At 59.2% G+C, this 15,088-nt stretch overlaps 2 protein-coding genes across 12 annotated transcripts in view; both read left to right on the top strand.

Annotated features, from left to right (window-relative positions):
- The window catches only part of AP2B1 (adaptor related protein complex 2 subunit beta 1), a 76,016-nt gene extending 71,824 nt beyond the window's left edge, over nucleotides 1-4,192 (top strand). For all 8 annotated transcript variants that reach the window (XM_021550980.3, XM_021550983.3, XM_021550982.3 and 5 more), the window contains 2 exons: nucleotides 861-1,015; nucleotides 2,003-4,192. In XM_021550980.3, the coding sequence (XP_021406655.1) occupies nucleotides 861-1,015; nucleotides 2,003-2,077 (230 nt within the window). In that variant the 3' untranslated portion in view covers nucleotides 2,078-4,192. The remainder of the gene's footprint in view (nucleotides 1-860; nucleotides 1,016-2,002) is intronic.
- A 2,133-nt stretch (nucleotides 4,193-6,325) lies between these two features.
- On the top strand, nucleotides 6,326-14,868 carry RASL10B (RAS like family 10 member B). Of its 4 annotated transcripts, none has more exons than XM_085557520.1 (4): nucleotides 6,326-6,459; nucleotides 9,205-9,537; nucleotides 11,929-12,053; nucleotides 12,704-13,123. In XM_085557520.1, the coding sequence occupies exons 2-4, from the start codon at nucleotides 9,322-9,324 to the stop codon at nucleotides 12,972-12,974; spliced, it is 612 nt and encodes a 203-aa protein (XP_085413646.1). In that variant the 5' UTR covers nucleotides 6,326-6,459; nucleotides 9,205-9,321; the 3' UTR covers nucleotides 12,975-13,123. The 4 variants fall into 4 exon arrangements, with proteins under 4 accessions (XP_085413646.1, XP_021406668.2, XP_021406667.1 ...); XM_021550993.3 differs by lacking the exon at nucleotides 6,326-6,459 and adding an exon at nucleotides 7,205-7,263 and having other exon boundaries at nucleotides 12,009-12,053; nucleotides 12,704-14,868; XM_021550992.3 differs by lacking the exon at nucleotides 6,326-6,459 and adding an exon at nucleotides 7,205-7,263.
- The last annotated feature ends 220 nt before the right edge of the window (nucleotides 14,869-15,088 follow it).

Below are 15,088 nucleotides of genomic sequence, written 5' to 3' on the forward strand. Positions count from 1 at the left end.
GGCACCAGGAATTGGAATTTGCCAATGACGCTTTGGGATCTTCCACCCAAAGTGTGACTGTGCCCCTTTACAGGTATCCACAGCCTGATGTTTGCTCTGTGCTGAGGAATCCCTTGGCATCTAGGGGCTGCTGGTTTGGGTCCTGGTGTTCTGTGTATTTGCCTGTTCTGGTTTCCTCAAAAAGTTCCTTAGAAATAATGTGTGTGGCAATGATACCCATCCAAGTGTGCAGGAGAAATCACACCTCCTCTGCAAGGGCTGAGGTCAGGCTGTGTGTTAAAACTTGTACCACAGCCCCATGATGTCTAGAGACACTGTCTGGGGGCGAGGTTTACCCTTCCAATTAATTGCTTTTTTTAAAAGGGAAAGGATTTTTACTACCTTGTAGGACATTGATTTGGCCAGAAGTGTCTGTGTGTGAGTGAAGTAGGAGGGAGCTCTTGTGGCTGGGACAGGACTTCAGAACCTGAGCAAGCCTCAGGCTGTGAACTTTGTTCTTTTCCACCTTCATCTTCTGACTTTTTGGCTGCCTGTAGATGGATGGGGGTTGTAGAGAAAGCAGAGTCCTCTTCCCCTCTGAGTAGCCTTTAAAGTCTCACCTTAATCAAGTCCTGATTGACCTAGGGCAGTGAGAGCCCTGCAAAATGGGCAAAGACTTACCAAGAGATCACATCCTGAAGGGAATGAGGTGGGTCCATGGAGAGAACTGGAATTTTTTTCTTCTTGTGTCATGTGTGCTCCTGTCCCCAGGGAAGGAGCTGCGCCCTTGCATCCTGGGAATGCTCCCCAGGGCTCTCCTGTCTCTGCAGATGATGGATCTGAACTAACAGATGTCTTTTTTTTCTCCCTTCCCTCCAAAGACACTGTCTCCAGCAAGCTGCAGAACAACAATGTGTACACCATTGCCAAGAGGAACGTGGAGGGGCAGGACATGCTCTACCAGTCCCTGAAGCTCACTAATGGCATCTGGATCCTGGCCGAGCTGCGCATCCAGCCCGGGAACCCCAACTACACGGTGAGGGCTCCCAGCAGAGGGCAGGGCACAGCCTGGGCTCCTGCTGCCTCCCCCACACACTGAGCTCTTCCTCCCTGCCCTTCCTCCCTCCCTGCTCCTTGGTGTTGAGGGAGATGCTGTTGATTTGGCTGGAGGGGTGAGGAGCAGCAGAATTGCCCTGCTCTGTCACCAGTGAGCTGGGACAGTGCCTGCTCAGCAATGAGCAGTGACTTGCCAAGGTTGCCCAGAGATAAAGCCAAGAGATATTAGCAAGGATGCATTGCCAGGGTGCCCTTCCCCCTCTTATAGACAAGGGGAAATTTATGCCCCGCCGTGTTCCCGGCTGTCTGTGGCCCTGCGCTGGCACCAGCCCGGGGCTGGTGGGAAGATGCTCTCTGTCCTGCTTCATGCACCCCTGTGACTCTTCTCTTTGACTTCACTGCCCTTCTGAGGGACCTGTGTGTCTCTGGTATTAGAGGATTTATCTCCTGTTGGAAGCTGTGCCAGGAGTTTAGAGAGAAGTCTGGGGAGCTGCGGGGTGAATGTGAGCGTTGGAAGGTGATTTAAAGTGTTTGCACAAGGTTTGATGCTGCAAGCCTGGTCTCAGCCTGATCTTTGCTTTAGAGAGGAGTGACAGCCAAGTTTGTGTCCATCAGGACTGAGTAGCAGATCCTTAGAAGCCCTTGGGTTTAGTGCTGTGATTTGCAGCTTGAGGACAAGCCCAGCTCCCTTGTCTCAGTTTGGGACCATGTCCCCTTTCTTCCTGCCTGTGGGGCCACCTCCATTTGCTGAGAATGTGGGAACCCCACAGTGGGAGTTTGCTTTTGTTTTCCTCCTGCTTACAGCAAGCTCTGAAAGGGCAGCTTGAGGTTGGTGATGAAGAAAGGAGGAATATTTTGTGTGATTGTCAGCAGCCACGTCCAGCCCACTCCCAGCTGCCCTTGTGGCCGTGGCAGGACGCCCTGCCCCCCTTTGCCCCAGCACTAACCTCTCCTCTCCTCTCCACAGCTCTCCCTGAAATGCCGAGCTCCAGAAGTGTCCCAGTACATCTACCAGGCCTACGATGCCATCTTGAAAAACTAACAGGAGGTGGAGCCTGTGCCTCACCCTGCAGAAGGAGGGGGAAAAAGGGGTCCCCAGAACCTCCTTCACCGCCAGCGCAGGGGAGAAGCACTCGTAACTGGAAGCAGCTGTATTCATGTGTAGGATTTCAGTCAAAGGCACTGATTAAACAAGGTAGCAATTAGTATCCACGTGCTAACGATGATAGGGAACAAACCCCTTTGGTATTTTTAGCATCCATGGAGTTTGTAACCACTGCTTCAAACTATTCCCATGTCCCCCTTGCCCCTCACTCATCCGTTCTCGTGGGCTTCTCTCCATTTTGTGCCAATGTTCAGTGTTTTCTAAATGGCTTTAGGTGTAGTTTGGATTTTGTAAAATAACTGCTCGTTGGAAAAACAAAAAAACACCGAGCAAAAACCACACGTCTGCTCATTAAAACAAGGCAAAAGTGTCGAAAACATAACACTGAACTTTATTTTATATTTTTATACTTTTTTTTTTTGAGTTTTTCTATTGTAATTGGCTTAAAGGGAAGGTGATTGCAAGGAAGTCTTGAGAGCCCTGCAGGGACATGGGGCTCTAGCAGGGTCATCATGGCCTCGGGGAATTAGGAACAGAGCCATCAGTTGGGTCCTAGAAGGGGGATGGAGCCCTAAGGAGGGGTTTTTATTACTCCTGTGCTGGCTTCGATGGTGTTTTCACTCCAGCCACCTCCCTGCCTCATGAGCTGGTGATTTGAGGAGTGAGGCTGCTTTTGTGGGGGGAGGAGCAGCAGGCCTGGATGGGTAACAGGCCAGGGTGGATGAAATGAAGGAAATGAGCCTGTTCTTAGAGCAAAAGGCTCATGCCAGAGCTCCAGGTGTGGTCTATGCATCCTCACCCATGTACAGCCCCTCTTCCTCCTCTTTCTGTGCCTGCTGAGGCCCAGCTGCCTCCTCAGCCATCCCTGAGCTGTGCCCCCTGTCCCAGCACTGGCCCTGGCAATTCCCAGGCTCGTGGTGGCACATCCAAACGTGGCACTGCCACTTCCCTGCAGTGTCAGCCAGGCCTCCACAGAGAGGGGCTGCTGCTGGCAGTGCCCCAGGCTGCCAGGGGAGTGGAGTGCCTCTCCCTGTTGCCATGCTGCCCCCAAAACCCCAGGCTGGGCATGGTGGGAGATGGTTTGGGCTTGGCAGTGTTTGCTCCCTGCCTGCCTGGGGCACTCAGCTTCCAGCTGAGCTGGGTGGAGCAGCTCATGGAAGAGTTTCTCCCTTGGACAGCTCCATTCTTTGTGCTCAGAGACACGCAGTGGCCAGAGCCAGCCAGGTTCCTGCTCTGAGTCCCTGTCCCAAGCAGCCCCATGCCCTGGCCCCTCTGTTCCAAGCTGTCCTTTAGAGCCAGGATTGTTTCCCTTCCAGCCCACAGCTGTGGACTCGCCCCATTGCAATCACTCAGTGCTGCAGCAACAGCAGTGAAAGCAAAGCCTCTTGCATGTCCCTGCTCCATCCATAGCTTGTCCTGCTTAATCCAAGCCCCAGTCCAGCACAGCCTCTCCCTCCCCAGCATGCTTGGACATCTCCTCCCCAGCTAACAAAGCTCTTTGTGTAGCAACCCCCCTGTTGTCCTTTTAGATGCCACTTTCACAGTCAGTAAACGTTTCACGGTGGGAGATTGTTCATCAGGGCTCTGGCACTGACTGCAGCCAAGAAACCAGTGCTGGGAAAAGGTCACAGTGTCCTGGGAGAGGCTCCAGCAGGACCCAGGAGCTGCACGACCCTGAGGAAGGTGGTGTCCCTGTGTAGGAACCCCTGTGCTCTGGCTGGGGGAAGAACGTGGGGCAGAGCTGGAGCAACCCGTGATTTGCTCCAAGCCCTGCGGGTGGAGTGTAAAAGTCATTAACAGAGCAATTAAGGAAGCACCAGTGGTACTGAGTGCGGTGCTGTGTGTGGGGCAGGGAGGGGAAAGCAGCTTCGAGGTGGGGAGGGGTTGCTGAGCACCCCCTTCTCTTGCCAAATTCCTTCCCAGCTTTTGGGATGGGTGTCTCAGCCCGGGGCAGAGCTCGTGGTGGCGTTCCCTCTGCCCCTGCTCGTTCGAGTGTTTGTGTTGCTCTTCAGGCTTTGCCTGCCCTCCGTGTCAATAAACTCATTTCCACGAGGCTCTGGCTGCGTGTGGCTCTGTGGCAATGGGGAGAGGAGCCATTCCCCTGATGCTGCCTCTGCCCAGGGGAGCAGCAGGGCTGAAGGCTGGATTTGGTGGGAAGGAGACTCTTTGCTCACCAGGCTTCTTCTTCAACCAGCCACTTCTACAGCACAGAACCCCCAAATTTGGGACTGGCAAGAGGAGGAGCCAACAAGTTTCCTTGGTGCTCCAACAGCTGCTTCTCATCTCAAAGGGCAGCAGGGACAGATTCAGATGAGGAGCAGAAGATGGATGTACCCATTTAGCCCTTCTGGGGCTCCAGGGGGGCTCTGTGTAGTGTGACCTGTTTTCCCTGTGGTGAAATGATAAAATCCTGGGAGTCAGTGATGTGTTTGGATTGCTTTATGCTGCTGTTGTTTTTCAGAGGGCTTTTCCATCTCTGGTCCCATCTCAAGCAAGATGGGTTGGGCTGCAAAACCTCTGTGCCAGGCCAGAGCCAATCTTGGGCAGCCCCAAACTCAGTGCTTGAAGTGGCCAGAAATCCAACAGAACAAGCAGCAGAGTTCTGGGGTGTTGCTCTGGAGCAGGGTAACCTTTTCCCTCACCCTGCCCAGCCTTGGCTTAGCAGCACCTGGATTTTGGGACCTTCTACCCTCTGTGGAGGGCAGGTGTCATGTCAGCCAGTGTTGCCCTGCCCTGGGATGGTTTTGTGTTAGAAGCAGGTGCATGTGTCAAGTAACAACAATGACAGGCTGGCCTGGGGTCCCTGATCTTGCTGCTGTGTCCCTTCATGCATCCCTGGTATGCCTGGGATGGGATCATCATTCCCTGCTGGGTGAGCCTGGAGCAGCATTCGGCCCAGCAGGAGCAGAAGCTGCTGTGGGATGTTCAGGGCTCTGCCCTGTCAGCTGCTGTCCCTTCATGTCCGTGGCAAAGGGAAAGGTTTCATCCTCCCTCCCTGTTCTGCCAGAGGCTCCTCGGGAACGAACTGGTCTTCGCTGCTGCTGTGGGTTTGCAGGCACTGTGCCCTGTCAGCAGGGACACACCAACCCCCTGGGAGCTGGCCTTGTCATTAGCAGTGTCACCCGTGGGGCTCAGGGGACGCAGGTGATGCTCCCTGAGCTGGGAACTGCCAGGGGGGTTGGTCCCCACAGCCTTCCCTGCTCCTGAGCCACGCTGTGCGACAGAAACCTCCTGAGTTGTTCCTTGCTGCTCTGGCTGGAGCTGGGGCAAACCTGCTGTGCTCCCCAAAATCCCTGCTGTGCTCCCCAAAATCCCTGCTGCTCCCACTCACACCCGTCCTGCTCTGTGCCAGGGACAGCAGGTCCCTGAGCCCATGATGGGCTCCAGGGGAGACAGGGACTCAGGGGAGGATTTTGGATCTGGCTGAGGCAGGAGCTGACCATAGCCACCAGCTCTGCCTGTCCCCTGCTGCCACCTGCACATCAGGACACGGGAACTCTTGGATGGATGATTTTTGGTTTGCCTCCGACTCGTGTCACTGAGACTGGGATAAACCTCCCGGCCAGCAGGGACATGCCAGGATCCAGCCCCACTCCCCTCCCCCCCATCCTCGTATATTAAATTTCACACATAAAACTGCAACTGAAGAGCATCTCGGAGGGAACTGCTAAAAATAGCCCCGAGGCTGGAGCCTGAATTGTGCAGGAGAGTTCATGTGCAGCCCGATCCCTGCGCTCTCCCAGAAACATTCCAGGGCTGGCGCTGCTTTAGGCGATGCGGGGAAGGGGAGCGGCTCTCGGGCTGCTGGTAACCCCAGGGACACACAAATATTCCCCTGCCGCGAGCATCGGGCAGCTCTGCAGGGAGACAATGCCGAGATCTCCGCCAGCCCGGGAGCAGCGTGGTGAGGGGGCTGGGACCCCCTTTGCCTGGTGCTGTACCAGCTGCCCTTGTGCCCGCCAGCCGTGGGGCTGTGTCCACCGTCCCCTTGTCCCCCAGGAGGGATGTGGCGTTGTGTTTCCCCCTGCACCCCCTCCTCAGCCCGGAGATGATGTTTTTTTCCCAGCCGAAGGTGCTGACGAGGCTGGGGGGAGCCCGGCCGAGCTGTCGCCGGGGCTCGGGCTCGGCCAAGCCCGTGCGATCGCGGCCGGACCCGTGCGGACACCTCGGTGCTCGCCGGTGTCTCAGGCAGCCGGAGTGGGGCTCGGGGGCTGTTCCAGGAGCAGAGGGGTGCAGGGAGTCCATCGGCAGCGTGTCCCGGGGGCCTGGACCATGTTCCTGGAGGTGCAGCCAGCATCTTCCCTCTGTCCAGCACGCAGGTAAACGCTCCGTGCGGGGTGACCCAAAAATGCAGACGGCGCAACAGAAATGTCCCTCCTTTGGTGGGGCCTGCCAGCAGCCTGGGCTCAGGGTCCCGCGGGCACAGAGAAAGCCCCAGCCCCGCCCGCGGGCCAGGGCCGGCACGGGAGGAGGCGAAGCGACGTGCCCAAGAGCACAGCGAGCAGCGCCGGAGGAGGGAAAGGCTCCCAGGGAGGGCTCCTGCCCACCTCCCCCGGAGCCCGGCCCGCGGGACTCGTCCGCGGTGGGCATGAGAGCCGGGAAGGGGTGACGCCGCTGCACCCAGCACACTGCAGGGGGGACATGGGAGGGTCTTTTCCCATCGGCGCCTCCCCAGAGCCCCGGGAGAAGCCGGTGTCTCTGCTGGATTCCTGCGGCTCGCTCTGTGCATTCCCTGCCTCCTTTCCCTCCAGGGCACTGCCCGCATCCTTCCCGGGCATCCTCTGCATCCCTGCCTGGGCAGAGCCTCCTTCCCTCCCCGGGCGCTGCCTGCATCCCTGCCTGCCTCCCTCCCTCCATCCCTCCCCAGGCTGCCCGCCTCCCGCCTGGGCATCCCCGCCATCCCGCCGGGCGCCGCCGCCTCCATCCCCGCCCGGACACCTCCGGCCCCCGCGCCGTGCCCCGGCCGGGCTCCCCGCTCCCCGCCGCCGCCCCCCGGTGTGGCCGCGCCGGGCGGGGGCCGGGCCGGGCCGGGGCTCTGCAGCGGGGCCGCCCGCCCCGCGCCGGGCTCGCCGCATGGCTCCGCCGCCCGCCGGGGCGCCGCCGGCCCGGGCCGCCGCTGCCAGGTACGGGGGATCCGCCGGGAAGGGCAGGACGGGAGGGGCGAAGTTACCGCTGGGCAGGGCCGGGGGTGGCCGCGATGCGGGGACAAGGGGGAAAGTTGAGCGCCGGTGCTCTCCGCTCCCCTGTGCCCGCCGGCACGGCGGGTGCGGCTGTCGTCCCCCCTCGGCGTCCCTCGGTCCCCTCCGGCCCCAGCGACCCAGCGCGGCCGGAGCATCCCCGGGCGGGTCTGGATGCGGGGGGTGCGGGATGTGGGGGGCGGGATGCGGGGTGAGGGAAGCCGCCCCCGCCCCACGGGGCTCAGGGGTTGCTCCTTCCAGTGCCCCAGGCGTGGCAGCGTGGCCAAGGTCGCAGCGGGGGCCGGAGCCACCTTCCCCGGGAGCCCCCTGCGAGCCCCCGCCCGGCCCTGCAGCCCGCGGAGCCCGGCCTGCTGCTGAGCCGCGGCTGGTCCCTGCTCCGCCACCCCACCGTGGGGTGCCCCGAAGGGTCCCCCCGCTGTGCCTCAGTTTCCCCTCAGGAGCTGCTTGTAGGGCCGGGGACCGTCAGGTCGGGCTCTGATGTTTTTGGGGTGCGCGTGCCAGCACAGAGGGCGATGAGGTTCTGGCGGAGGCACAGCGGGGCTCAGCCTGTGCCCCAATTCCAGGGACCCCTGCGGGCATTGGGTTTCCAGTTGTGCCGCTCCATCACCCTCCAGCCCCGCAGAGGAGCTGGGGACGCTGCTGGGAGGAGGGAGGGTTGGTGGGGACGGGGCTGTCCCTGCAGCAGGGTGGCCCCCGGGACCTGCAGTGACAATGCTGTCTGCTGGAGGAGAAAGGCCCTGGCAGGGTCGGGCCTGGGGGCTCCTGCACCCCCCATGTCCCTGCATCCGGCACAGAAACCTTCCCACTGCCAGGGCTGGGGACAGCCAGCACCCCGGGGACAGTGCCAGCAGCACGGGGGGACAAGTCCCCGGTCCTGGCGTGCGGGGGGTGAAGATGGTGTGAGCCGTGGCCCAGCCGAAGGGATCCGGGCAGCTTGGCCATTCCAGCACCCAGCAGCGGGAACCGCTGTGCCCAGGCTCCCCCTGGGGTAAATAACCTCCATCAAACAAGCACAACGGGGTGTTCGAACCTGACACTTTCAGCTGCTGCCCTGCACTTCGGGGATGGTTTTTAGGGAAAATGGGCCAGAGCGTCAGAAATTGGTCAAAGCATCCACACTTTGGGACAAAGCCCAAGCTGCTTCCTGGGGATGAGAGCGAGTGAAAGTGCGACCCATCCCCTCGCCTGTGCCAATCCCGGCACAGCTCCTGGTCGGGAGCCCGGTGCCAGGGGGTGTTCGGACTCCTCAGACTCAGCTCCCACATCCCTGGGCGTGGGTTATCCCCCGTGTCCCCACACCCGTGGGCCCTGCCCCGTGTCCCCCCGGCCTCAGCACACGCGGTGGCTCTGGGCTCACCCTGTCAGCTGGCTTGCAAATGAGTTCCCATCAAGTTAATTACCCAGCCGCTCAAAGCCTGAAAGGAAACGCTCGAGCTGTCGCTCGCAGGCGCACAGCGATCTCCCCCCGCCCGGCAAAAGGCAATTCTGGCTGTCCAAGCGGAGGGATGATGGATTCCCCGGCTTGGGACAGCACCGGCGAGGAGCAGCTGGTGCCAGTGGCCGTGGGCTGAGTCCCCAGCACAGCCTGGGACCCTGCTGCTGCCGGGCTGAGCAAACCCTGACCCGCAGACAGGTGCTGAAAGGGCTGAATGTGCCTGTGAGAACCTTCCTGCAATAAAGTTCACTCAAATCCTGGCTCTCCCTGGCTGCTGGGGTGGGAAGCTCCAAGGGAGACCCTGAGGTCTTGCAGTGCCAAGGCCCCTGGGTACATTGCCAGCTCCAGCTCGGAAAAACATCCCCCGCAGCAGCCCCAGTGTAACTCCAGGGTTTCTCTCGGACCTGACCAGCTTCTCCTTGGCCTTGCAGTGACGGGGAGCCCCGGAGGGGAAATGCATCCTGAATGGGGCTGAGGCCCCCTGCTCGGGAATATGCAGCCTCGGCACCGCGGAGGCAGCACCAGGGCAGCGGCCGGCGTGCGGCGGGATGGTGGCAACCTTCAAGATCGCCGTGCTGGGAGCCCAGGGCGTGGGCAAGAGCGCCATAGTCCGGCAGTTCCTGTACAACGAGTTCAGCGAGGTCTGCGTGCCCACCACGGCCCGCCGCGTCTACCTGCCCGCCGTGGTCATGAACGGCCACGTCCACGACCTGCAGATCATGGACTTTCCCCCCATCACCGCCTTCCCTGTCAACACCCTGCAGGTAGGGGGGCACCCGAGGGGTCTCCACCTCTGGGGGTTTGCGGTGACCCCCCCGCCCCTGGTGGGGTTTTGCTGTTAAATTCTGTGGGGTTCCGGTTCTGCTTTTCCCCTCCAGGTCAGGGTTTGGTTGCTAAATGAGGGATTGTGTCCTCGTGGATACCGGCTGAGCAGGTCCAGGATAAATTGTGTTTAAAGTCTGGTGACAGCAAACACGAGAGAAGTGGCATCCCACTCCAAGGAGTGTAGCTCTGGCATTGCCCACAGCCACGTCCGGCTGGGGTCCTGGAGCACTGGGATCCAGTTCCGTGGCTGTCAGAGCCAACAGAAGAACATCTGGGTGAAAGCCAGGGGTTCCTGGGGAGCCAGAGCCCTGATGCACCCACTGCCCAAGCCAGGCAGGGCTTGTCCACTCCTGGGAGCAGCCACCACCCCCTCCAGCATTGCCTGGGCTTCTCCCTGGAGCTCTGAACCCACCACTCCTCCTCTACCCCCTCAGGTGCTTCCAGAGCACCCCCAAAAGGCAGTGTGGGGTTGGGAAGTGTTACCAGCAGTGCAAACAACTTCTGGGTGGAATTAATGGGGGAAAAGGGGGTGTTGAGCTCATGCTATAACCCCACTCCCAGGGGAACAAGTTGTGTCACCACTGTGGGGAAAGGAGCCAGAGGTTCCCAGCTGTGGCTGCAGTGCCACCAGTGGGGCCACCTCAATTAGTTACAGTGTCCCTGTCCCCAACAGGGCCAGAGTCACAGGGGCCATAAAGTGCTCCAAGAGTCCCTGTAGCATCAGGCAGGAGGTGAGATGAGCACATCAGGGGCGAGGAGAAGGTTTAAAAATTAATGGGTGAGTGCAGGGAACGAAAGGTCAGCGTGAGAAGCAGCCTGAAATAGCAAAGGGTAATTTATTGACACGGCAGCCGATGCTCACACACTCCATTAACTCCCTGCCTTGCTGCACTCCAGAGGAGGCAGCCTCTGGGAGCAGATGGAGGTTTCCAGGGAAGAGAGGGTGATCAGAGGGATGGCTCCCAGGGGAAAGGAGAGGGCCTGCTGAGGGATGCGGCTCTGGCTGCTGGGAAACATCGTGGGCTCAGCTCCGTGCCAGGAGAAGCATCCCTGCAGTGCTGTCCTGGAAGAGGAGCAGGAGCCAGTGGCTCCCTGACATCCTGCTCCTGCAGTGCAACACTTCTCCAGCTCAGGCACCCCAGGGAGCCTGCACTGCGTGAGGAAAGCCATGCTGACACCACAGGGCCTGAGCAAGCTGCCCCAGCCTGGTGACATCGCTGCAGTTCCTTGTCTCCGCATGTATCAGCACTCAGAGGAGCCCAGAGGCTGCTGCTGCATCCCCCTGCATCCCTGAGCATCTCCCCAGCATCTCCCCTCGGTGCACAGGGAGGGGCTGTGTCACTCTGTGCCACTCTGCTCCCTCCCAGCTCCTTCCCCTCTGTGATGGAGATCAACCCCCATCCCAAAACTCCCCTTTCCCCTTCTCATTCTGATCATAAACCCGGGAAGGGCTGAATCATGGCTCTGCAGGGGTCTGCTCAGGGAGAAGTGATGCCTTTCCTCCCTGGAGAGCCTTTCTCCTTTCCAGAGGCACCCAGGAGGGTTTTGCAGTGCTGCCTGCAGGGGCTGCCGTTCCCAGTCCCACTGCTGGGATGGGAAAGTGCCTGAACTGAGGCAGACTTTCACTCATTGCATGAAAAAAAAAAAAAATCCAGTTGTTCCCAGAAACCCAAGGGTTTCCTAACAGCATGAATTTCTCACAGCTCCAGATTTTGGCTGCAGAGAGGCCACTCCTGCCTGCCTCTGCCCTGGATCCACATCTTGCTCTCACAGACTCAGTTCCTGAGCAGCCTCTGCTCCTCTTCTGTCCCCATGTCCCCTCCAGACAGACCTGCTGTCACCTTCCTCCTCTGGCCCACAGAGCTGCTGGTGCATCACCCTCCGACCTCAGATGGGGCTTAGCATCCTCCTCACCTGCCCTGCTCCAAAAACCAGCGTGCATCACTAATTAACACAGCTAATTAGCAGCTCTGGAGGATGAAGCTCTTCACGCAGGGCAGGGGGCTGCATTCAGCCCCACTCTGTGCTGTAATTGGGCTGCAGTCCTCCCTCAGGAGTGTAACTGGGGCTGACAAATCCTGTTAGCTCTGCCCTGGGTTGCCGGGGGGGATAAGGGATCTCCGGGGCTGGGGGAGGGCTGCAGAGCTGCGGGGGCACACACAGATGGGCCAGGGCAGGGCAGAGCCGGGGGCTGGGGGTCGGGGCTGGGGAATGTGCAGCCCCCCTGCTGCCTCCTTGGGGTGCCCACCCCCGGGACAGGGCAGGGCAGGGCATCCCCCGGGCACAGGAACCAGCCTGAGCCAGGCTTGATCCCTCTGTGCCCCTTGCAGGAGTGGGCAGACGTGTGTTGCAGGGGGCTCCGGAGTGTCCATGCCTACATCCTGGTCTATGACATCTGTTGCTTTGACAGCTTCGAGTACATCAAAACCATCCGCCAGCAGATCCTGGAAACAAGGTAGGGATGGCTTTGGGATCCCCGCGGTGGCACAGCCCCGTGGCTCCTGCCAAGGGAGCTTGGCACCACGGGGGTACATCCTGGCATCACAGATGAGATATCAGACTGGCACAAAGCCCCTTTGCAGCCATGGGAGCCCAAACACCAAGAGAGGAGCAGGACACCAGGCAGGCTCCTCTGAACCCAAGGAGGGCTGGAGGATTCTCTGCTACCAGCCCCAAAAACGAGCTGCAAAATGCCCAGCAAAGGGTCAGAATTCCTTCCTCATTCCTGACAGAATTCCCAGGAAAGCAGAATTAGCTGCCCTCTGTAAGATTCCACACCAGCAACACATCCAACACCCTTCACTTCACATCCACACCTTTCACTCTTACTCCAAGAGAGGAAAAGCAGGGTTAAGGTTGGCAGGGATTTGAGGAGCCCGACTGGGAGCTGCCTTTCATTCTGGCTCTGGATTTGTGCATTAGTGTGCCCGGCAGGCATCCCCGGTTCTGAGCCCCGAGTGAGCCCTGGGGATGCGCGAGGGGTGGCTGGCTGTGGAGAGGGACGAGGGGACGAGGCACGCTTTCCTCGGAGCCAAGAGCCCTTTTGGGATGGGCTGAGCTCTGCTGTCACTCTGCCAGCCTCCAGTCACCTCCCGCCCTCCGCAGGGTCATCGGCACCTCGGAGACACCCATCATCATCGTGGGCAACAAGCGGGACCTGCAGCGCGGCCGGGTGATCCCGCGCTGGAACGTCTCCAACCTGGTGAAGAAGACGTGGAAGTGCGGCTACATCGAGTGCTCGGCCAAGTACAACTGGCACATCCTGCTGCTCTTCAGCGAGCTCCTCAAGAGCGTGGGCTGCGCCCGCTGCAAGCACGTCCACACCACCATCCGCTTCCAGGGCGCGCTGCGCAGGAACCGCTGCACCATCATGTGAGCCCCCCGGCCCGGGGTGCTGCTGGGGACCCCAAAGTGGGCATGGTTCTGCTCCCCGAGAAGTAGGAGCTGCGTTGGAGGCACCTCGGGGGTTGCTGAGGTGACATTTGGGGATGGGGTACCTTGGGTGGAGCGGAGCAGGGGGTGGCCGGGCTGCCTTGGCTGAACCCTGAGCTCTCTGCAAGCTGCCAGCGCTTGAGGCCGAAGCCATCCCGGGGGTTGTACACCCTCGGGGGGTGCCAGATTTTGGCTGTCGGTTCATCCTTGCCAGGTCCTGCCCTGGTGCTGCCTGCCTGCCTCGCCTGCTCCCGGGAGGGAATTTTCCAGCACCTGCATCCCGGTGCTCTGGGGGTGGTTCTGTCTCTGGAGCATAGGGAAACAGGAGTTCTGCTTCTCCCCTTGTGCAGCTGGGATTTCTCCCTGTGGAGGGCAGAGCAGCCAGGTTACACGGACTGTCTTTTGGTTCAGGTCGGGTCAGATTTCCCGGTGGAATTTCTGGATGAAAGCAAGAAAGGGGGAAAAAAACCTAAATCCCAATCCTGCTCCTGATATCCCCGGGAGCTGGGTTCTGCCTTCCCAGGGCTCTGTGCTCCCCTCTTCCCAGCACAGCCCCAGCACAGGAAGGTTTCTCCTTCCCCCAGTCTGTGAACAGCAAATAATTTGGGAATACTCCTTGCCGGGCAGGTCACCCCTCTGCTACCTCTCATCCTGGGCTCAGCAGGTGATGGCTTCACCCCATCCCTTGGGTGTGCAGGGCAGGTGGGCATCTCCCGGGGTGTCCCCACATTCTCCGGGGTGTCTCCGCAGCCCCCGGGGTGTCCAGGGAAGGTGGGCATCCCCTGGGGTGTCCCCACAGACCCCGGGGTGTCCCCACAGACCCCGGGGTGTCCTGGGCAGGTGGGCATCCCCCAGGGTGCCCCCACATCCCCCTGTGCCCCTGGCAGCACCACCAGGCCCGACCCTGCCGGGTTTTCCCACAGGGATGTTGCCTTGGCAGCAACAGGGAGCTGGAGCAGCACTTCCAGTTGCATTCTTGTTTTTTGGGTTTTTTTTGTTTTTTTTTTTTTTCTCTCTGCATATCCCTAATAGGAAAGTGAGCCCCTCTTTTTTTTTTTTTTTTTTTTTCTTTTCATTATTATTTTTTAATCTTCTGGTTTATGTTTGCACCAGAGCTGCAGCTCACCTGCATCCTGCCCTGCAGGGCAGGTTGGCAAAGGGCAGCCCCTGTTAGGAAATGATGATGGGGTGGTGAAGGGAGAGCAAGATGCCAAGAGGGTCGTGGTTTCTCCATGGCTGGTCCCTGTGAGACACAGGGAAACGCCATCCTCATCTCCTGAGGCAGGATCTGTGTCTGATCCATCCTCCAGCAAAACCATCCCTGTGCTTCCTGCTGTCACAAGGAGATGAAGGGGTTCAGCACTGCTCTGGGCAGCAAAACAGGACACCCAGCCATGGCCAGGTGTCCATGGCCCAGCAGCTCCACTGTGCTCTTGGAATTGCTTCCCATTAAAGGCAGCTCCAGCTGAGCTCCAGTGCCTCTCACCATCCCATCCCCGCGCCAGGGCTGGGGGTGCATCCTGCTCCCCCCTCCCTGCTTGGGGAATCAAACCCCTTGCTCCAAAATTTAAAAAAAAAAAAAGGGAAAAAATTAGGAAAGGCAATGTGGGGGCACGGGTCCATCCCAGCCAGGAAGGGCAGTGGCATTGTCACCATCCCTCACCTTCATGGCAAACCCGGCTGCCCCGTCCAAGCTCATCCTGTCAGGATTTATTAACACATGGGAGTCCACTTATCGATCCCTGGCTAGAGCTTTATCCCTCCAAATTGTCGGAGAAGGAAATTCCTTGGTAAATGCTAATAATAAAGCATTTATAAAGTGCTCTGACGTACACATATCAACGACTAAGCCAATACATTGTTTGTTATAACCCTGTAGCCTGCAGTTTATAGCACAATTAGTTACAGGTTTTTATAGCATCTATTTAGTATTTTGAAGAAAAAAGAAAAAAAAAGGTTATAAATATAATTGTTATATTCTATTGTACTTTATAGACAGAGGAAGTTATATTAGTAATAATAACAACTCTCACTGCTTGGACAGCATTTCCCAGCTCC

This window comes from Lonchura striata, chromosome 19 (genome assembly GCF_050655825.1).
Source record: "Lonchura striata isolate lonStrDom1 chromosome 19, ASM5065582v1, whole genome shotgun sequence".
NCBI classification, from domain to species: Eukaryota; Metazoa; Chordata; class Aves; order Passeriformes; family Estrildidae; genus Lonchura; species Lonchura striata.